Genomic DNA, 22,669 nt, shown 5'->3' on the forward strand with positions numbered 1-22,669 from the left:
CTTAGATCAGCAGTTTAAGACCTTAAATTCATAAGCACATGACACAAGAACACTTCTCTTTAAAATACAAACAAGACTGGATGACTAGTAATTTCCTACTACCTAATTCTGAATACTGAATAATTCCTAGAATACTGTCTAACACTTGATGGCTGCTCTGTCGAGTCTTCGACGTCGGTTTGGAACCTGGGTGTGTTCTTTGATACCAATCTGTCATTTGAAAGTCACGTGTCTAGTATCTGTAAAACGTCTCGGCTACTAATGTAACCCTCGTTCCCTGAAGGAGGGAACTGGAGACGTGACATCGACGTGATGACGTAATTGGGATCACTTCAGGGAGCCCTATCAACTTCGAGTGTCTACAGGACGAGCCATTGAACGTGCGTGCGTGAAAAGCGTCACACGCCCTCCAGCGCGGGTATAAACAGGAAGCGGGCGCACGCACTCATTGTTTTTCGCTGAGGAGCCGAGATTGAGGCGGCCGTACAGTGATGGTCAGCAACTGGGGCGACGGGAAGTCACACGTTCCCTTTCAGTCGCTCACGTTCAACGTGCCGACGTAATTGGGATCCCAAGGAAACGCCGCGGTTGCTGCCGCATCCAGCGCCCTATGGCGGACTCTCAGACCCCCATCTGGCTGGGGCAGAAGACCTGCGTAGAGGGAGTTCATTGCTGTTGCGTTATACCCCACACCGTGGAAAGCGTGCCTTTCCAGGGGAGAGGGATGCTGCGGAAGCCACATCCTGCCCGAAGGGAGGTAACTTGGAGAATACACATATGGACTGGCCTGAGGGCAGTGCAACATATGGAATGTCACTGGAGTGGCTCCAGCCTGAGAAGGGGGAGGCTACACCAGGCAGTGACGGCAGAGCGGACTCTGCCAAGGGAAAGACACGGGCTCACCGCAGGGAGCTGACCGTGGAAGAATACAGGGATCACGACATATGGAACCTAGCCTACCACAAGTTACACAAGCATATGAGCACTAGGCCTGGCGTCGGACGCTCCGCAACGTCCGACTGCCGAAGGGGTGCGGAGGAGTTTGCCTGAGTGGGGAACTCGACTGGAGCAGAGAAGCGCACGTATCTGCTCCATGTGGAGGGGAATGGCAAAGCAAGCCACACTAGAGCGGGAACTTCGGTGTTACCGCTGGTTGAAGCGAGCACACAGGAAGAAACCGGCTCAACACGTAGGCTATAAAACCTAGCGAACGTGTTAGGTGTCACCCAGCCCACAGCTCTACAGATGTCTGTCAGCGAGGCGCCGTGTGTCAGCGCCCAAGAAGCAGCGACACCCCTAGTGGAGTGGGCTCTCAACCCGGGCGGGCAAGGCACGTCTTGGGCTTCGTAAGCCAAGGCGATGGCATCAACTATCCAATGGGGGTCCTCTACTTGGAGACAGCCTTTCCCTTCTGCTCTGCTTCCCTTCCCTTTTGCTTTCAGGCGCAGAGCGCGGACGGGACAGCGAAAAGCCAGGGCTGGGTCTGTCTCCTCCGAAGGCAGCGCTTGCAGGTTCACCACCTGGTCCCGGAAGGGAGTGGTGGGAACCTTGGGCACGTATCCGGGCCGGGGTCTCAGGATCACGTGAGAGTTTGCCGGGCCAAATTCAAGGCACGATTCGTCGACCGAAAGTGCATGCAGGTCCCCTACCCTCTTGATGGAGGCCAATGCAACCAGGAGTACTGTTTTACAGGACAGAATTTTTAACTCTGCTGACTGCAAAGGCTCAAAGGGTGGTCTCTGAAGTGTCGAAAAGACCAGAGACAAATCCCAAGAGGGTATAGAGAGCGGGCGAGGAGAATTTAGTCTTCTCGCCCCCTCAGGAACCTGACGATCAGATCGTGCTTTCCCAGCGTCTTACCCTCAACTGCGTCGTGATGTGCAGCGATAGCGGCAACATACTTTAAGGGTGGAGGGAGACAGCCTTCGCTCCAACCCATCTTGCAGGAAGGAAAGCACGGCTCTGATCAAGCAAGTTCGGGGGTTCTCCTCGCGAGAAGAACACCAGTCAACAAACAGGTTCCACTTCAACGCATAGAGGGGCCTCGTTGAGGGGGCTCTAGCGGAAGTGATGGTCACCTAGAACCTCCGTGTTCCGTCCAGGGACCAGACATTCTGGAGTTTCCATAGGTCTGGATGCGGCTGCCATAGGGTGCCCCGTCTCTGAGAGAGCAGTTCATCTCTCAGAGCAATGGGCCAGGGAGGGGCTTTCGCGAAGAGCACTAGTTCCGGGAACCAGCTCCAGTTGGGCCAATATAGCGCAACTAACAAGACTTGCTCCTCGTCCTCCCTGACCTTGCACAAGGTCTGTGCAAGAAGGCTCACTGGGGGAAACGCATATTTGCGTAGGCCCAGGGGCCAGCTGTGTGCCAGGGCATCCGTGCCTAGGGTCCCCTCGGTCAGGGAATAGAACAACTGGCAGTGAGACGTCTCCGGGGCGGCAAACAGATCTACCTGTGCGGTCCCGAAGCGCCTGAAAATCAGCTGGACCACCTGGGGGTGGAGTCGGCATTCTCCCGGTAGCACCCGCTGCCGTGAGAGCTCGTCGGCTGCATGGTTGAGCAGGCCCAGAATATAAACGGCACGAAGCGACCTCAGATGCTTCTGACTCCAAAGGAGGAGATGGCCGGCGAGTTGAGACATGCGGCGGGAGCGTAGACCACCTTGACGGTTGATGTACGCAACGGTCACAATGCTGTCCGTACGGACCTGTACATGCTTGCCTAGTAGCGGCGATTTGAAGCGGCCCAGTGCAAGATGTACTGCTAACAACTCGAGGCAGTTGATGTGCCAATGCAGTTGAGGCCCCGTCCACAGACCTGAAGCTGCATGCCCGTTTATGCCCTCTCGACGAACGCCCTTAAGCAGGAGCTCTGTTTCTCTTGCTAATTTTCTCCACTGCCGTAGCGGTGATGTCCCCTCTGCTCCCGCAGGCCAGTAAGCTCGGAGCCCTCCACTTGGACAACCAAATATGCACTACCTTTAAAATCATATGTAACTGTGAACTTGTGAAATTGTTTTATTAACAAAGTTCTGAAAGAGCACAATCAGATTATTATCCTAATCGACACCGGAGGAGCACATTCATTTAATCAACTCAATTAACGAGACGAGGTATAAATACAGCTGACTTGCCTCAGTTCATTGACCGTTTTTTAGCATCCTTCCACCACCCCGTCTCCTCACTTCTAACTATTGCTATCCCAACCTGGGATGGGGGAGTTCTCTGGGTTTGGGAGAGAAACCGGAGCCTTATATGTAAGCCTGAACCAGTTTTGGGCATTGTGAAGATTTGTGGATAGATTAAATAGATTAATCTAGTGTGGAATTGATGCCAAAATATGTATCTAGTTAATAAAAAAAAAAAAAGATTTAAAATCTAGTGTGAAATTGATGCCAAAATACGGATGTAGTTCACGGCTCTTTTTTTTTTTTTTTTTTAAGTGGCTGCGTTCCATTGTGAGACGCTTGTGCTCTCCTTGCATGCTCGCTTGCACTCTCCCTCCTCCCCCTCTTTCATGTGTGTGTGATGCTGGTCTCAAGGGTGTAGCTCAGACACTGCAGTAGAAGGTAGGGCTTGGCTGCTGCACTATACGATGCGCTGAAAGATGGTGCACCAAGAGAAATGTGTTTACCAGGTAAGACAGGTCTATATACTTTTTTTTATAGTGTAAGCGTGGCTTCAGTGTGCTTTATATTGTGTGTGTACACACAAGTGTATATTTGCAAAATCATGGTGTAAGAAGTGGCTTGAAGATTAAACTAATATTTCTGATAATAAGAAAGGAACTGTGTTCTGAGTGATGGATGTTACATTTCTTGTAAATTTAGTTCATCGATATATGATCTAAACTGAAAAATAAAAAAATAAATGAATAAATAAATACACTGTTTAAATTGGGACCAATTCAACCCATCCCACACAAGGTCGTATTTTTTTTTGGTATATGGATGGCATTTTTTGCTTGGCATTATCTTCTAGTTTAATGATAACATCTCACTCATTAATAAAAGCAACATTTACCTGTTCCCATTCCTCAGAATGCTTGACAGATTGCTAATATTACATCATAAGCCGAGCTATGGATGTTTCAGTTCCGTGCATCATGAATCAGCCTCTCTTCTGCCCCATATATTTCTTCATCCAAATGTTAATCTCAGTGGAACTGCTCTGCAATCAGCCTGAAAATGAAAGTGAGCTAAAATAAGCATGTCCGTGGATATAGGAAGGGAAAGTTATTGAATTTTACAATAGTAGGCCTTACGATTATTGCTGAGATGAGTGCAAGGCATTTTTAAATATTAGTCATTCTGAGCACCATCAGAAGGCAACCGTGTTGCCATGGCAATGAACTGAGTGTATTATGCACATCTGAGAGAACATTATTCCTACCAATTTAACGTCATCAGGAATAGTCAGGCGATTATGTATTTTGAATGTTTATGTGGGTATGTTTGTCGAGGGCTTCATGCGTACTGCCTCGGTCTCTCTCCATTTGTTTCTCTTCGTTTTTGTAATTTGCTGTTTGTTGATTCATATTGTACCTTCCTATTCACACTCCCACACCGATACCTTCTTGTCCTTGAAATCTAGCGTGTTGTTTGCACTTTAACACAAGCATTCAATAGACGTTGTATTAAAACGGATTACATCTACTTTAAAATATCTCGTCAAATATTCCTGGACGCGAGGTCTTCTGTGGCCTACATGTTGTGTTGACTGTCTGTGAGCGTTCTCTTCATTTATTGAAGTCAACTGTGTTTGCACTCAGGCCCAGAGGAACGAGAGGGAGTCCATTAGGCAGAAGCTGGCCCTTGGCAGTTTCTATGACGACGGACCGGTTACCTTTACTGGCTGCAGCAAGAGCAGCAAAAACTGCCCGTCCTCCCGGTCAGTGTGCGCTTGTGATCAGTGGCTTGATCTTGTGTGTCTTATGTAATGTTGATTGTTTTCAAGTGTATAACTGTATTGACTGGGATGATATAGCTACTGGTAAAATAATAATAATAATAATGAAAACATTTTCAAGTATTTTAAAAGGTTCTGCTGAGAATATTTTTGTTACTAGATGACGAAGCATCATTTTTTTTAAAACCATGAGAACTGTCGTCACATTTATTTATATAGCGCTTAATACAATACCGCATCTTTCAAAGCAGCTTCACATTAATAAACATAACAATAATAGTGTTAGTGGTTTAAAATGTTTAAAGTTCAGTTTATAAAGTTGTTCTTCTTCTGCCTCCAACTGAACTAGAGTGTGAAGCATCGATGGGAAATGAGAAGAAAAAAAACGATATTCTTAAATCTATTCCTGTTTCAAATCCTCAAAATTGCATATTGCATTTCACATCATCCACAAGATTTTCTAATGAGAGTGTATGTATTATGTTCTATTTCCTGCACTTATTCTTTAATAATACATGTCTTTTATTTTTTTATGTTATGCAGTGTATGAGAATATATTCACCTGTTTCTGGTTTATTACACTTATTGCTTTTCCCTGTAGGATGTTTATTGATTTGATGTAAATTGGCAATTATCCAGTGAATGTGATTTCACCAAGTACTGCATGTTCCTGGATTACATTTGTGTCAACCAATCAGATTCAATGGACAAGTTTACAGTTTAAGTCAAGTTTAGTCTTACAACCAGGGTTAGGTGCTTCTACATAAGTGTTATTCACCTATCATTTCCTTCTGATTTTAGGGAAGTGGTTTATGGGTAGGGATAGGGTTACGAATGGAATGTTGTTCCTGGATCAACAAAATATGTTGTCTTACTTAGCAAAATCACGATAACCGCCATTATCCAGCTCAAATTTGGTTCCAATCCGATAGTGTCAGTGCAGTTAAATGATCAGATGTCCAGTTTTTACCAGGACAGTCCTGTATTTAACCTCTATTTTTAGTGTCCCAACTTACTATGAAAAACAAAATCATGTTTTGTCCCATATTTCACCTTTCCTAAAAAAATGTTTATAGCTAAGCAATAGAGAGAGTCTCCTGTCTGATCTAAGGTAGTCAATCACGTCATTGTATATTTTGGAGAACAAAATGACCATCCAATCACAATTCCCTATTGATAGTGAAGGTGGGATCTGGTGTTAGTGAGAGCGCGCAGGAGATTAAAGGGATAATTGGCCCAAACATGAAAATTCAGTAATCATTTTCTCATCCTCAAGTTGTTCGAAACCTGTATGAATTTCTTTATTCCAATTAACATAAAATAAGACATTTCGAAAAATATGGGTAACCAAACAGTTGATGGATCCCACTGACTCCCATAGTATGGAAGAAAAAAAATCCCTTTGACGTTAAGATGTCAACAAGAAGCATTTTTGTACATTTAAAGAGAATCTTTAAAAAAAAATAGTTATTAATTATTATATTTATAATGCATATTATATAAATTATTAAAAAGGGAGTCTTGAATTCCACTCTGAGAATTGAGAAATCTGGTCACCCTAATTCAAATTGATATTTTAACTGAATATTAAGTGTATTTCAAACCACAACTAAGCAAGACAAAGGTGACAGTGGCAAGGAAGGAACCCAAACCCCATCAGGTCACAGGAAGTGCAGGGCTCATTGCAGCATACCAAACCTGGAATTCGATTTCAGTGTAGAATTTATGTTGTCTTGGGTAGTCAACCCAATTTCTCGCTTGACACCAGTCTCTACTTTGTTTTCGCTGTTTGCTCAAACAAATATTTGACAGAAAAAAGGGAACATTTTTCCTTTGTTTCTATTTTAGTCTGGTGTGCTGTGCTTACCGTTTCATGTCTAGAGCACTTTGAGATGGTAAAAAGAGAGTCTGTTGACTTTGCACATTTTCTCAAGAATGATATGGAAAAGGAATTCAGACATTGCTGATATGGAGATGAAAAGATGTTGCAGAGAGTGGGAATAACAGCAATTCATCTGCAAAATAATCTTTCTGCACAAATGGGGTCCTTAAGAGATCAGTGATCACCTTTAATTGTTATTTATACTTACTGGTGGTCCAAGCATTAAGTGTTAAGAATGCTGTTGTTTTCATCTGCATTAGTATTGCTTTTATACTTTGTTCTGCCTTTAAACTAAATGTAAAGAACATAGTAAATGGGAGAATATGAGATTTAGACGGAGAGTCTGAAATGCAGGGAATGAAAAGCAAGCACATGATAAATACCTGTCTGCTGCTGTCTGAATTTGGTGTCTTTATATTTAATCTGAACTAAACATTTATGTACAGTTATGTACTGTACAATTATTATTTTAACGCTTTCTCTTAATAAAGTCATAAACCTCATCATTTATCACTTACTATCCTATATATGACTTTTATTTTTTGCATCAATCATAATTTCACCACAAATCCATGGTTTGGCCATGTTTTATGGTGTGGGAGTTTCTGTTTTTCTGTTTTTTCTGTGCTTTTCTCAATTTGCAACTACTTTAAAGAAGGTTCCTAGAAATCCAAGCAAAAGAAAGTCCAAAAAGGGTTGAAATTAAACAGAATGAGCATGTTTCCCCACAAAACTCTTTATCTTTGTTTACCTAATTACTTTACAAGAGATACCACAGATTCAGTCTCATAGTCTACAGGAGTAAACTCTGCCAATGAAGCCTTCAACTGTAATTATAGAATTACTTGAAGCAGTCGGTGTTTTCTTAGAATACTATTAACCACAAGATTCTCTTGCATTTTAAGAGGAAAGTCTTTCCGTGGGAAGTGGGTTTCACTGTGTTTCACAGACACTAAAAATAGAACTTTCACTCTTTTGCGTTTTTTTTAGTTTTTGTGTGAAGTTTCTTTTTTTTTACTTTTCTTTGTGTTTTTAAGTCGTTTTATCTTCAAACTGTTCATGCTATACAACTAAAATATTTTTTTTATTTTTTTTATTTTTTCAAATGACGCTGATAGATTGCCAATCGAAATATATTCTAAAGCGCATAATTTACAAGTCTTTAGTTGTATTTCACACCACTACAAAATAAAGTATCAATTTAGCATACTAAAACAATATCACAAAGGACAATGGAATTGAGTAAAATGGCAAAAAGCTGCATTGTTGTAGATGGAAAAATTACTTTATTTTTTTTACAAATTTTTATACTCACCCTTGCTCTTTTCTCGCTGCACTCTCATAGGTTTCAGAATGGGGTGAATCTACAGATGTGTTTTGTGAATGACAGCAGCAGTGACAGAGACAGCGATGCAGAGGACAGCAGAACAGAAACCAGCCTGGACACCCCATTGTCACCAATGGTATACGACACATGTCTATTGAATGTCTATTACACAGAGTTCTGCAATTTGAAACTAAAACTTATGCAACTTAACTGAGCAGTTTTTGTTTTTCCTCTGTCTCCCTATAGAGTAAACAGAGCTCATCTCTGTCTGACCGGGACACAGGAGAGGAAGACCTGGACTCGGAGGATTCGGAGTTCTGGCGGCTACAGCGGCGGCTGCAGGAGGAGGCGCGTGTGGCTCTGGCTCTGGCCCGTCCCATGGCCCGCATGCAGGTGGAGGTGGAGAGACAGATTCAGCTACACCGCAGGTCCCCCGTGGCAGACCTGGTCAGTGAGACGAATGCTGCGTTATATTTCTTTCCCGAAGGCTTATTGTGTCCTCAGATTTCAAAAGGGATTTCACGTCACCTCAGAGCGCTTGCTAATAATAAAAAAACACAATACATTTAGCTTGACTCAACTTTGTCCTTGTGCTTTAGTTACCACATCTGCCACACATCAGTGAGAGTCTAATGAAGAGGAGTCTGAGGCCTGTGGACCTGAGGGACATGAGTCTTGGGCAGTTACAGGTTATCACCAATGACCTGCACTCTCAGATACAAGGTGAAGACAGGAAAGAAAAAAAAAGCCATTCTGTTATTATTATTTACATAATGCTTCATTGTTTCATTATAACATCTAATTGACAACACATACAATTGTCAGTTTTAGCCATGCTCTGATTTATTTTTTATAATATGCAACAACCAGTGTAAGACAAACATATTTCGTTGTGGTAATGGCAATACAGACTTGTAGATTTGACTCGTAATTGCATTGCAGGTCTAAATGAGGAGCTGGTTCAGCTGTTGCTCATGAGAGATGAACTACACATGGAGCAGGATGCCATGCTGGTAGATGTGGAGGATCTGACCAGGTTAGGCCTGTAACCCAATCAAAACGAGGCTTAAAGTGCCCCTATTATGCTATTGTAAAGTTCTCCTACAATAGGGTTACATGCATCCAAGGTCAAAAAACACTGTAATTTTCTCTTAATATACATTGCATCATCACCTCATTTCTCCCAGTGTCTGAAACCGCTCGATATTCAGTCTCTCTAAACCTCTTCTTTCTGCGAGCCAACTCACCTCTGATTGGTCAGATGACCCAGTCTTTTTTTTTTATTGGTTCACTCTGCTCTGATTGGTTAGATGGCCAAGTGTGTTGTGATTGGTCAACTCTGCTCTGATTAATCAGATGACCCAGTCTTATTTATTTTTTTATTAGTTCACTCTGCTCTGATTGGTCAGATGGCCCAGTCTGTTGTGATTGGTTCACTCTTTTCTGATTGGTTAGATGGCCCAGTCTGTTGTGATTGATCTATAACTTACAGCATGTGTCGGAAACCAAACACTCATTACCATATCTGTATTTTAGCTGCGTATCTTGCTCAACACTTGATACACAGTGATACTAAAAGTAACAATGCTGTCGGTTTTACCGTATCAATTCTACCTTGAATCCTCATCCTTTGGAAGCGCATGCAATGTATTTGCTCTCGCCGCACAGAAAACAGCGTCTTCTCGACATGTCAAAGACATGAACCAAACTCTTTCAGGCCTCATTTACAACTACAGTGTTTGAGGTCGGATCAAAGTAGACATTGGTCACGAGCAACCAATGAAGACCACAGGCTGGCATTATGATCATGCTTATGTTTATTATCACAAACATACGTGGGTTCGAATAGAAGGTAAGACTAGAATTACTGACAACTCATTTCAGGCAGTTTAGAATCATTTTTTTCTTTTTAATAGACAATAATTCCATTTAAAACTTTGATCTTTAAAACTTTGCAGACCTTTTACATTTACAGCTGTATAACACTACATGAATTCATATCCAAAAAAGCATGATAGGGGTGCTTTAAATTAGAGTTTTTGATGAAATAACATGTGAAAAAATATATATATATATATATTCTTTCTTGTTTTTGAACAGGCATGCACACAGCCAGCAGAGGCACATGATGGAGAAGTCTCTGGCCAAAAGCAAAGCAGTTTGCCACGGTCGCTGTGATTCTCCATTTTGAGGCAAACAGCACAGGGTCCAACCACTTGTGTTTCACTATATTATGAAGCAGTGTACTCGCTATAGACGCCTTTTTCAACTAGATGTGTGTGTTTTTGCCTATGTTACAAGCTTTGTGTGGATGTATGTCAATTATACATGCTGTAAGTGTTCAAGCATGCCCGCACCTTAGCTGAGGGTTACACACTCACTTTTGAGGAAGTCCTGTTGATCCTTCATAATGTAAAAGAATCATTCAACATGAATCATTCAGTCACTGACAGGATGGATCGGTTCCTGTGTAGAATGTCTGCTGGTTTCTAGTTCACTCCGTGTGGACCTTAAGAGGAAACAACTATGAGCTAGTTCACCCAACAATTAAATGATTTTGTCATCATTTATGCACCGTCATGTTGTTTCAAACCTGCTTAAAGATACTTCCAAGAATGTTTTTTGTCTGTACACTGAAAGTCAATTGGGTCCAAAACAACATTGGACCCCTTTGACTTTCATTGTATGGGCAAAAACATCTTTTAATTTTCAAAAAATAAAAAAGGCTTATTCATTTTAGGCAAACTATCTCTTGAACTATGGAAGCTTGTTTCCGCCATGGGGGGAAAAAAACAAACTTTTTTCGGACAATTTTTACTTTTTTCTCAAAATCGCGAGTTATAAACTTGCAGTTGTGAAAAATTAAGTCAGATTTGTGAGACAAACTCACAATTGCGAGGAATAAAGTAGGCCTAAGAATTGTGATATATAAACTCGCAATTGTGAGGAAAAAAAGTAAGACTTCTGTTTATAAAAAAGTTTATACCTTTTGGGTTTTTTCTCAGAAGTGCGAGAGATACAGTAAACTTGTAATTGCCAGTTATAAATGTCAAATTCTGAGATATAAACTTGCAGTTTCTGAGAAAAGTCTAAATTGTGAGATGCAAAGTGGCAATTACCTTTTTTATTTTTTTTATTCCGTGGCAGAAACAAGCTTCAATATCAAACTATAGTAAACTGCTTCTCTGTGCAGATTATTGCTGGATTGATTCACTTACTAACCTTCTGCAATATCTCTCTTTGGGGATGAATATGTTTACTTTACTCTCTAGTTTTACTCTGACAAAGTGTTTGCACTGGCTAATGTGCTGTGGATGGAGCTCTCCTACCTAAAACAAAGAAAACATAGCCAAATGTGAATTTTGGGATAATGTTAGCATTATATTTCTTTGAAGCTGCCTGGTGTGGTGGAAATGTATTATTGTGTTCACAGTGAACTATAATGTCAGTCTTTTAAGAATGCCTATTTTACTTACTTTTTCTTATAAATGTGGCGTTTCCTGTTTCACAGATGTAAGTGACACACCATTCTGTATTTGTGCAGAGAACTGTAAAAGGAAATCACGTTCAAATAAATGACTTAATATGGGCCAGTATGCTATTGTTTTCATCTTCTAAACTGTCACAAGGGAACTAAGCCAGTCAACACAAAACAAGTGTCATTGTGGTTTGTATTAGGTCAGTCCCAAAAACGAAACCTCTTAAAAAAAATAAATTAAAAAAAAGCAATAAATTAAAATAACTGTGTAAAAACCAGATCTCTCTTTCTTCGAGTTCACCTCATATCTACAATTTGTATCTAAGATCTCTGCAGAATTTTAACACAATAGTGAATATGACAAAATAGCACTTTGTCAGAAAGTATTAGCATACAGCACTGACTCAGCAGTCGAGTAGTTCTACTTCCTTTTTGTGGCCAGATTACGCATAACACTCCAGATCAAGACTGCACTCCCACTCTCTCCCTGACAAGAGCACATTACCTCAATATTACATCAGATATGTGTCACCGGCCCACTAAACCATTCACATGGGTACATTTCCCTCAAATTGAGATTTATACATCATCTGAACGCTGAGTAAATAAGCTTTTCATTGATGTATGGTTTGTTAGTAGGACAATATTTGGCCGAGGTTCAACTATGTGAAAAGCTGGAATCTGAGGGTGCAAAAAAATCGAAACATTGAGAAAATCAATTTATGTTTGCGATTGTGCTGCATTCACTCACAAAAATAAATCTTTTATTACGGTAGGAAATGTACAAAATGTCTTCATGGAACATGATCTTTACTTAATATCCTAATGATTTTTGGCATAAAAGAAAAATCTATAATTTTGACATATACAATGTATTGTTGGCTATTGCCACAAATATACCTGTGCAATTTGTGACTGCTTTTGTGATCCAGGATCGCATTTGACGTGTCTGCTCCACCAAATGGACACAAATAATAAGGAAAATAAAGACAGTCAAGTTGTTTTTAGTGGGTTTTCCACTCTTGTTTAAAACTGTGGCTTACAAAAGCAATAATATTGGAATTTGTATAAAATACGTAAGATGTAGTATTTTCATAAAATAAAATAAATATGATGACTTAAGGGCCTGTCCAGAATGTAAACTCTGTAATGAGGCATTTCCAGGAACTGCAACTTGTCACCTGCAAAAAAAAAAAAGGGGGCAAGCAATGAGAGTTTCTCAAATATCATAGCCTCTGTTAACGCTTTTCTTGATTTTATGTACATTTTTTAAAAACAATCCAAATGACGATATAGGAAAGCTTGCTGTTTCATACTTAAAATCACTGGTGCCACAAGAGAGGAAATGTGAGTTTTACTTGAAATGTGACATTAAAGGGAAAAAAAGAGGAACATTCCAGTATAATGCAAGTTAAACTATGACCTGTCAGAAGAAGGAACACAAAATATCAAGGTTACAGTGAAGAACTTTCTTTTTGAAGCTTATAATTTCATAAAATCACTTACATCAATTTTTTCTGTAAAATGTGTTTTTTGAGACGAACATAAATGATCATTTTTTACTGTCGCTTTAGGGTTTTTACACAGAAAAGCTTGTTTACATGTTTAACTTTAACGAATCGTTAAAATATTGGTTCAAATAATATGTACTTTTAAAACCCTAGCTTAAAGCGATAGTTCACCCAAAAATGAAAATTGGCCCATGATTTACTCACCCTAAGTCATCATAGGTTTATATGACATTCTTCTTTCAGACGAATACAATTATATTAAAAAATGTCCTGGCTCTTCTAAGCTTCATAATGGGAGTCAATGAGTTTTTGTTTTTGGAAGTCCATCAAAGCGCATCCATCCCTGATTAAAGTGCTCCACGCGGCCCTGGGGGTTAATAAAGGCCTTATGAACTCAAGCGATGTGTTCGTATAAGAAAAATATTCATATTTAAAACTTTATCAACTAAAATAACTGCTTTCGCCAAACCCAGAGTCATGGAGCACTTTTATGATGGATAGATGCACTTTTATTATGGATGGATGCACTTTTATTATGGATGGATGCACGTTTATTATAGATGGATGCACTTTTGATGGACTTCCAAAAACAAAAACCCATTTTTCCAAAAAAAATTTTGGGTGAACTATCCCTTTAAAAGTGTGCTATAAATGAGTAGTGCTCACATTCCGCAGTCGAGCTTGGACCGGAATTTTAAAGTCGGAATGAACTTCCGATTTGTGATGTATCCCCCATTGTGATGTATAGCCGCGTGAAGCAGCTTCTCGAACAAGAACAAATATAGTTTGGGACTTGATTCTGTCCATGGGGAATTTATTGGATGGTTGTGGTTTGCTATTGGTTGATCTCATGTGATTGATAGATTGTCCCGCCCTCCTGCCAGTAAACACATCATCAAGGAAGAGAAGAGATGAGCCACAAGGGAGGGGAAGTTATTTTGATTAAAGATTATGAGGGCACATGAGTAATAATAATCAAAAGAATGATGTGCACGAATAAATCATTTATAATAAATACTGCAACATTCCATTAATAAAAATAAGAATTGTCGACTTTGATTTCATGGTGACTTGATAATTTTGGGGGAAGATATCCTCCAGGGCAAAATCTCATCTCAGCATTTTTTGATGAATAGCATGGCTATCTTCAATTTTGTCATTTCATCTGAATATCAACACTTGTGAGATTTAGTCAGCCGAAACCATTTTGAGGTCAATTGATCTAATTGTGTGTCTCTGGAAAATAGTGATCTATGACATTGTATTATGTTGAATATCATTTTTGTATGTCTATTTGTATTTTTTTAAATTATTACAATAATAATGATTATTGTAATTAACGGGATTATTTTTCAGTATTTCCATGAATTAGATGTACATTTCAGACATCTTTGATTTAATTCAAACCTATAGGTTAATTGAGTGAAATCATTCAATTAGCATTCTTGCTATTATGACCTCAATTAAAATATGGGCAATTTAAATTGATAAAATGCATAGAATTTAGTTTTCCTTACAGATTAATCTCTTTTACTGGTATTCTGCTTTGTCTGTCATCGGTTATTCAATTATTATCAACTAAATTGTCAAAATAAAATATTAAATACAATTCTTTATTTAGTATTTTCATTTGAATTACACTTTCAAAATTTATAGAAATATTAAGAATTACATCAATAGTAATTTATACATTATGTAAAAGTATGTGATTTAACATTTTAATATTTGACATTTTGTTCTATACTAAATTAGCAAATGTTTATTTATTTCCTATAACACATTGGCTGATGCATCATCATTGTCAAGCATATACTTAACTTATATCTGTCAACTCCACATCGATCTTTTCCCATACTACTTGGATATGTTTCCCTTTTTTCTTTTTCTTTTTCTTTTTGTTCAGGGAAAAAACATTTTCGAAATTATAATTTCGTTATCAACATTACCAATAGCATACCACAAATGTTGTCAAACTGATATTAACCTGGGATATTTTTTAATGTTTATATTTTACTATAGGCTAATAACATTCGATAAAAATTAATTTAGGACTAACATAGGAATGTCTATTCCTTTAGACATCTCTTAAATGCCCAGTGTTCTTTTTAACCTTTCTTTGCATGTTTCTGCAAAATGTTTATTATGACTGTAAACGAGAGTGCAACTAAATTTAAAATGCTGTTAAAGTGACAGTAGGGGCTTTACTGAATAAGAAGGCTCAAGATTGTTATCCTGTACACGTACTGTACTTGTGAAGTATGTCTGCGTAAATCGAAACGTGCGTTAATTCCCAATGTATGCAATCAGCGTGTCCTAAACTCCAGAACTCAACATCTGTAATACCACGGAAATTACAAAACACATGGGCAGCGGGTTGTTTTCATTTGAGTTAATATGTTTAGAAAAGGGAACTCCCATATCTCCAAAGATTTATAAAAAGGACAAATCCTGATCCTAAGCACTAGAATATGCTACAACTGAACGCAACAATGCTGCCCAGGGTCTCTAATTGTAAGTATTGTTACTGTTTTTTAATCTACAAACGATTCCGGCTCTTATTGTAACTATGCAATTTAACTTTAACGTTTTGTGAAATATAATGTTGTTGTTGTTTTTGTAAAAGATTTGGCCGTAAGCATCTTGTGCCTCGCGCTGTGCCGCTGTGGCGTCGCCGGTCCGGTCGGAGCGCGTGAATCTCCATTGAGCCTCACAGGAACGACGTGCAACGCGCTCGCGCGCTCTCTGCTCTGGAACGTGTCCGCGGTACTCGCGATGGTGAGTGATTATTATTCAATAAACGAGCTCATATAGCTAATAAACAACACACTCTGACTGAGTCCTAAATCGTTCCCTAAACCCTCATTGACTAATCCCTACATTAGTCCACTAATAGCTACTGTTCACTTGAAGGAGTGAATAAAAACGAGTGAGCGAATTCAGACAGCCGTTGAGCGTACGTTGGTTGTACACTCGTTATTGCAGTGCAATGTTGGATTGAATAAGTGCACTCAGTAACGTCCACTATGGTTTCAGACACACAAATGGATGTCCCCTCAAATTGTGCCATGTTCGAGGGTATAAGGGTATAGCCTCTCTCACACACACACACACACACACACAAGTAGTCTAGTCTAATAATATTTATTATCCGCTTACAGGACCACTTGTTCAGCGGGTTCGACTGCACAAGGCAAAACGCAGAGGTCCACCTCAGGACGCAAACGATGGCTACCTGCACACCGCAGGTAAGAGTGACGTCATGATGCTCTCATAGTGGAGCACACTTTCAAAATTATTATTAGGCTATTATTATGTAGGGCCCAAGCCCCAAAGGACTGGAGGCCCTATATTGTTTCCCAAGTAGCCTATTAATATTAATTCCTTTCAAATTTTCGGGTACTTTTGGTGCCCTTAACATGCTCAAAAACTCTTGAAAATATCCATACGCGTTGGAATCGTAGGCTACCATTAGGGCCATGCACCCTTTTTGTATGTTTTTTTTCGGTGCTCTGTGGAGCACTTTGTATGTTTTTTAAGGCTTTTGCACCTAACCAAACTTCTCATCAAGCCGTGTTTACGGCATACAGACCAACTGGAAGTCGGCTTTTATGGGCTGATTGAAAAACGCTTGCACTGGAATTTAGTATAGTAGTCCTCCTTGGGGATTCATTCGCTACCAAACTCGAGAGTCTGCTCACTGCAGAGGGGGGGGGGGGGGGGGGGTTGTGGAGTCCAGCTCCCCCGCCCTGAATGTAATTTGGGTGTAGTGGGTGGAGCTAACATATCCAAACACACCCTTATCCTATACCCATAACTTTATCCCTTCACCTATTAGACATCCAGGGAGGTGGAGCTGGACGTCATTTGGCACTATAGAGGTCTACACAGAGGACCAGGTCGGGTCCCAATCTATTACTTCGGGTCCCGGGTCTGTTTAACATTGTGTGTAATACCAGAGTCGATCTGAGAACACCCGGCCGGGATCAGAGTCAGTCAGTGGTGTGCGTGTGTTTTGTAACTTGCAACTTGATGAACTTTCACATTAATGTTTTCTCTGACGCTCAAATTGAATTGGGTTTGCTGCTAAATATAAAAAAAACAATGTATTCAAAAATCATTACTGATCACTCTGCTTTCTTCATCACAGTTCATTCTTGATTGCTGATTTTCAGCATAATCAAAAAATCATAATTTAACAACTGTTATTTGTTTTTCACTCAACAGAACGCAGACTGCGCTCACAGCACTGTCCTAAATATTGATGAGGTAAATTTACAATCCATTCTTCCAATTCTTCTGTTTATTGGCTGTGTCTTTTGTCTGTTACACTGACATGTGTCTTTGTAGAATGAATGCCTGAAGAATATTCTAGAAGATCTCCACTACTATCGGGAAACATTTCAAGCCTACTCGAACCCAGAGCTCACCAAAACAGTCGTTGGCAGCATTGATGACCTCATGCAGGTACAAACACAAACACCTTTACTTAACTACTGTTAAGTAACTATAACTGCAAGGCTCTTTTTCAATCAGTGAATATTCATTCCTTTTTTCATCATAATAGGACTGTTTCTCTGTCTCTGCAATGGACAACTCTCCGGCAGAGGTAAAACCGGTTATATATATATATATATATATATATATATATATATATTCTTTTGACCTCTTTGATGTGTAACTAAGTATGATTATGTGTTTTTGTTTTTTTCAGGTGTCCATGGATCATCAAAAATCTTTTCAAGAGAGACTGCAGCTGTGCAAAGTCCTAAAGGGTTTCAACATTCGGACAATAACAATAAATCGAGTTTTCAACTACATTTTGGCAAAATAGCAAGCTGGCACTTGTTACCGGCCGAGTCATTTTAGTTTACTGTTTCTAAAAGGAATGATTATTTATTATTAAGTTATTTATTGTATTTAAGCACTATTTATTTACGCAGTAATTTATGAACTTGATATGTTTCTTGCTGTTTTATTAAAGGTGGCCTTGCATTTCAGCAAAACTTTGTACTGGTCGTGATTTTCCATAGTAAGATACAATTTGTTAATACTGCAATATAATTTGTCTTATAAATTGATGGGAATATGAGCAAAGTCACATCTACAAACAGAATCTGAGTGAAAAGGGTACATAAAACAAAATGGCTTCAACATCAGAATATTGCTGAACTGAAACACTTCACATAGTGCAATGTTTTTTTCCAGACTGTTGTGAAGTTTGGTGGAGGTTATTGCTGCCAAAGCAGAGCCAAACAATTATTACCTTAATAACGACCAATAAGAAAGGGATTGTTCAGGTTATCCTTTCTTTGTATGTTTTTGATCACTATTATATTAAAAGTATAGTTCATCTAAAAATCTACTCACCCTCAAGTTGTTCCAAACCTGTGTGAGTTTCTTGCATCTGTTGAATACAAAAAAATATATTTTGAAGAATGCTGATAAACAAACAGTTGACTGTAGCCATTTTTTCAATACTATGGCAGCCAATGGCTACTGTCTACTGATTGGTTACCAGCATTCTTCAAAATATCTTCTTTTGCATTCAACAGATGAAAGAAACTCAAACCGGTTTGGAACAGAATTTTTATTTTTGGGTGAACTATACCTTTAACAAGGCATTAAAGTGGTCATGCATTGAGAAATCACATTTTTCCTTGAGCTTTTGACATATAAGAGGTCATCATACTACAGAACTACACATATTTTGTTTTTAAACTAAGTACTGAAATATTAAGTAATGAATAAAATCTAATATTGGCTACAAGTGTATATGTAAACAAAGTTGGAAACAGAGAATGTAAACAAAGTTTACATAACAAAGCATGTAAATACATTAATAGAGTGCACCAGTGCCCACCCACTTTTTCATCAGTGATGATGGTTCCGGAAAGTTCTTTTTTTTTTCATGAATTTTTCCCATAAGCCATGAACCAAACCAACCAGCTACGAGACGAATCGCAACATTACAAACATTACAGAAAAGTATTTGAAAATCAGGCAAAAAGACAAAGGTAAGACTTAACAGCTTTAGTGGGGGAATTAACTACAATCCCATGAAGCAATGCAAATGGCATAATTGAATTAAAAAGAATGGACGAATATGAATACTATTAATTTAAAATTGTTGATTTTATATATATATATAGAAACATATACATTTTAAGTTTGTGGCAGAATGTGCATGTATACACATATTTAAGTATTTTGACAGCTTAGTAAGACCGACTCCGATACGTCACGCGGTGCTTCACAAGATTGGCCATACCCTGCAAGCTCTTTTGCCATGATATGCCGAACCTCACAGTAGGTTTGTCTTTAAAGGTTTATCACAAGTTATGGTTAAAAATCAATTTCCCAGTGGAGAAAATTAATTTGTGATAGTCTTTCTCTATTGTGATGTATATCCGAGTGAAACTGCTTCTCAATCAGGAGAAAAATGTACAATGGGACTTGATTTTGTCCATCGAATATTGATTGGATTGTTGGATCTTTATGGTTTGCTAGGGACCCTTTTCACAGGCTGTGATGACCAGTGTTGGGAAAAGTTACTTTTAAAAAGTAACTAATTGTTTTTTAATAATAATAAAAGCAACCCTCAGGCTGAAGGAAATGTGTAGACATACTTGTACAGTAGAGGGTGCTGCTCAAACAATCCTTTCAGCTTTGTTGCCATTCTGGATCGCAGAAATCGCATGCAGGAGAAGAAAGAGCAACACTCTTTGGCTGCATCTGAAATCGCATACTTATATATAGTATGTGAAAAACAATATGTGAATGTGCTTCTGAACTGTGCATTCAATGGACACTTTACTAACCCTTGAGGTCATGGGAGAGGATTTGTGAATGGCAAACAGGTGTTTTCTCAAGCACACCTGCAACTAATCAAGGTCTTCATTAGTTGCACCAGGTTTGCTTGAGCTAGAACACATGACCACATATGAACACGATGGCCCAGTCCCAATTCGCCTACTTATACTACGACCTAAAAGTATGTACTCTTTTTGTGAAGAAAAAGTACATACTTTTGAGTGTGTAGCAAAAGAGTAGGCAAGCTTTGGGACATACTATGACATAGGGGTGGTGATGGCACAATGGATAAGACACTGCCTTTGGTGTGAGAGACCCGGGTGCGAATCCACTGTGAGACACCAATGTGTCCCTGAGCAAGACCCCTAGTTGCTCCAGAGGCGTGCGACCTCTGACAATATAGCAATTGTAAGTCGCTTTGGATAAAAGCGTCAGCTAAATGAATAAATGTAAATGTAAATACTATCACGTCATCTTTAACGGACAGCTCTGTCGCGTGTTACTGTCACCGTAAACTGCCCTGTCAATCATCTTGTCGCAGTTAAAATCATCCATTCAATCTAATTTGATTTCCTACCATTTCGGAGAGCACGTTCATCTGCCAGTCGTGGGTCTTTCATGCGGAGACTCTCCTCATGTGTTTGCAATTTGAATATAATGATGCATTTAAAAGGTAATGGCTAAACGTATCTTTACAAAAGTTCACAAGCTGCTGCTGCAGATGCAATATAATGCAGACAACGTTGAATAAATATCTTTTCGTCAGGTTAGATACTGATAATTAATCACTCAAACCCCTTTATTTAAACCTCTCAACATAACCGGCGGACTCGCGCGTCCTCCATGTCTAGTTTTTTAACACTTTTCACTCGTGTTTGTAGTTCTAACCGAATCCTCATCCAATGTGCGATGGGTTGCGGGCACTATTAGCCGTTAGAGTGTGCATCGATCTGCACTTCGGAAATAGTAGACCATCCGGGTGTCTTTGGAACACTCATTTCAACATACTACGATTTGGGACGTACTAATTCTATTTTCGAATACTATTTAGGACGGATAGTATGCGAATTGGGACTGGGCCATAGGTCTGTTGAGAGTCACGTTTGACTGCATGTAGAAATATGGCTAAGTTAAAAGAATGGTCCAAAAAGGTATCACCCCCCTTCACAAAAAAGGAACAGGATACAAAAAGATAGCGAAGGCACTAAATGTTCCTAAAGACACAGTTGGATGCATAGTTTCCAAGTTCAAAGTTAAAGTAACAGTGGTTACACTACCTGGACGGGCAGAAAAAGGAAGCTATCAACGGCTGCAACCAGATTTCTGAGAAGGCAAGTTGAGAAAAATCCTTGAGTGACTGCAAAAGACCTGCAGCCAGACTTGGTGGCAAGGCACTGAGTTTTCAGTTGCACAGTAAGGCGCGTACTAAACACATGCTCTGCTCTGCATCCTCTTGCACTGGAAACATGCAGTGTTTGGAAGGCAAGATGGATTCAATGGAGTATCAGGATTCCTTCATTTCCTGATTCAGGAAATCCTAGGAGAAAATATCATGCCGTCAGTGAGGACGCTGATGCTTGGGCGTCATTGGACCTTCCAACAGGACAATGATCCCAAGCAAACCTCAAATTCCACCAAGGCTTGGTTGCAGAAGAAGTCCTGGAAGATTCTACAGTGGCATCACAGTCTCCTGACTTGAACCCCATAGAAAATCTCTGGTGGGATTTGAAAGCGGTGGATGCAGCACGCAAACCCAAGAATATTACTGAACTGGAGGCCATTGTTCATGAGGAATGGACTACGATTCCTCAGAAACACTGCCAGAAGCTGATGTCTGGCTACACATCTTGTTTGCAGCAGGTCATAACAGCAAAAGAGTGTTCTAAAGATGCTTGCCATGAAGGGGTTGAATAATTTTGAGACTGCAGAAGTCATTCAAAGTTGCATTTTCAGTTGTATATGGGGAAACCACTTGAATCATTTGTTATGTTGAGCTTTTTCAATTATTTTGTTTGATTTTTTCATTGCAAACAGCTTAAAAATTTGTAAATTTTGCCAATAAATCTGATTTGCAATGGGGGTTGAATAATTTCGATTACAACTGTAGAACATACTTTTTCACAAACTGTCACAAACTGTACGTTTAGTTTCACTTTCATGGACTTATAGTTTTCGTCAGTTACCTGTTTCCTGTATTTTCTTTGTTCCTAGTTTCCCGCCAGTCCCTAGTTGTCATACACACTTATTAATCATCACAGCTGTTTATCACTGTGTCATCATCACTGTGTACTGTGTATTTAAGTTCCTCTTTGTGTTCACTTCAGTGGTCCGTTTACACGCTGTAGATTGCCTGTTTCTTACCTTTGGATTACTTGAGTTTCTTTTATTTAATACTTTTGCATTGGAACCTTTTTCATCTTTTTCTTCATCATCTGGACCTAAAATTTACAGAATACCGGACCCCAAACAAGTTATTGCCGTATGGAGCGCATCATTCGTACTCGAAGCCGGAGTGCACTCTCTCACAGAAAGTCCAAAAACAGATTCGTAGAAGTAATAACTTATGATGTTCTAGGAAATCATCCAGTGATTCCTTCGCTGTAGCAGAAGCTGAATAAAAAGCAGAAAAGGTTTTAATTGATGAAACGTGAAGACAATAAACACACGTTTGGACAATATATGGTTTATGTGTGTTTTTACTAGAGACACTTGTACTAAACCTTGCCATATGGCAACGCTGTACCACAATGGAA

At 39.5% G+C, this 22,669-nt stretch overlaps 2 protein-coding genes across 2 annotated transcripts; both read left to right on the forward strand.

The window, feature by feature from the left end:
• Positions 1 to 3,455: 3,455 nt before the first annotated feature.
• LOC143707891 (schwannomin-interacting protein 1) lies at positions 3,456 to 11,711 on the forward strand. Its single transcript, XM_077200070.1, has 7 exons — positions 3,456 to 3,637; positions 4,772 to 4,890; positions 8,136 to 8,253; positions 8,364 to 8,564; positions 8,717 to 8,840; positions 9,060 to 9,153; positions 10,218 to 11,711. Exons 1-7 carry the CDS (start codon positions 3,608 to 3,610, stop codon positions 10,306 to 10,308), a joined length of 777 nt encoding a protein of 258 aa, XP_077056185.1. The 5' UTR covers positions 3,456 to 3,607; the 3' UTR covers positions 10,309 to 11,711.
• A 3,884-nt stretch (positions 11,712 to 15,595) lies between these two features.
• LOC143719587 (interleukin-12 subunit alpha) lies at positions 15,596 to 17,937 on the forward strand. The gene is made up of 7 exons (XM_077209842.1): positions 15,596 to 15,617; positions 15,730 to 15,881; positions 16,265 to 16,351; positions 17,331 to 17,372; positions 17,454 to 17,570; positions 17,671 to 17,712; positions 17,818 to 17,937. The coding sequence occupies exons 1-7, from the start codon at positions 15,596 to 15,598 to the stop codon at positions 17,935 to 17,937; spliced, it is 582 nt and encodes a 193-aa protein (XP_077065957.1).
• Positions 17,938 to 22,669: the final 4,732 nt, after the last annotated feature.

This window comes from Siphateles boraxobius, unplaced genomic scaffold (assembly GCF_051911475.1).
Source record: "Siphateles boraxobius isolate OS27281-9 unplaced genomic scaffold, OSU_SipBor_1 1, whole genome shotgun sequence".
In the NCBI taxonomy this organism is placed as follows: domain Eukaryota; kingdom Metazoa; phylum Chordata; class Actinopteri; order Cypriniformes; family Leuciscidae; genus Siphateles; species Siphateles boraxobius.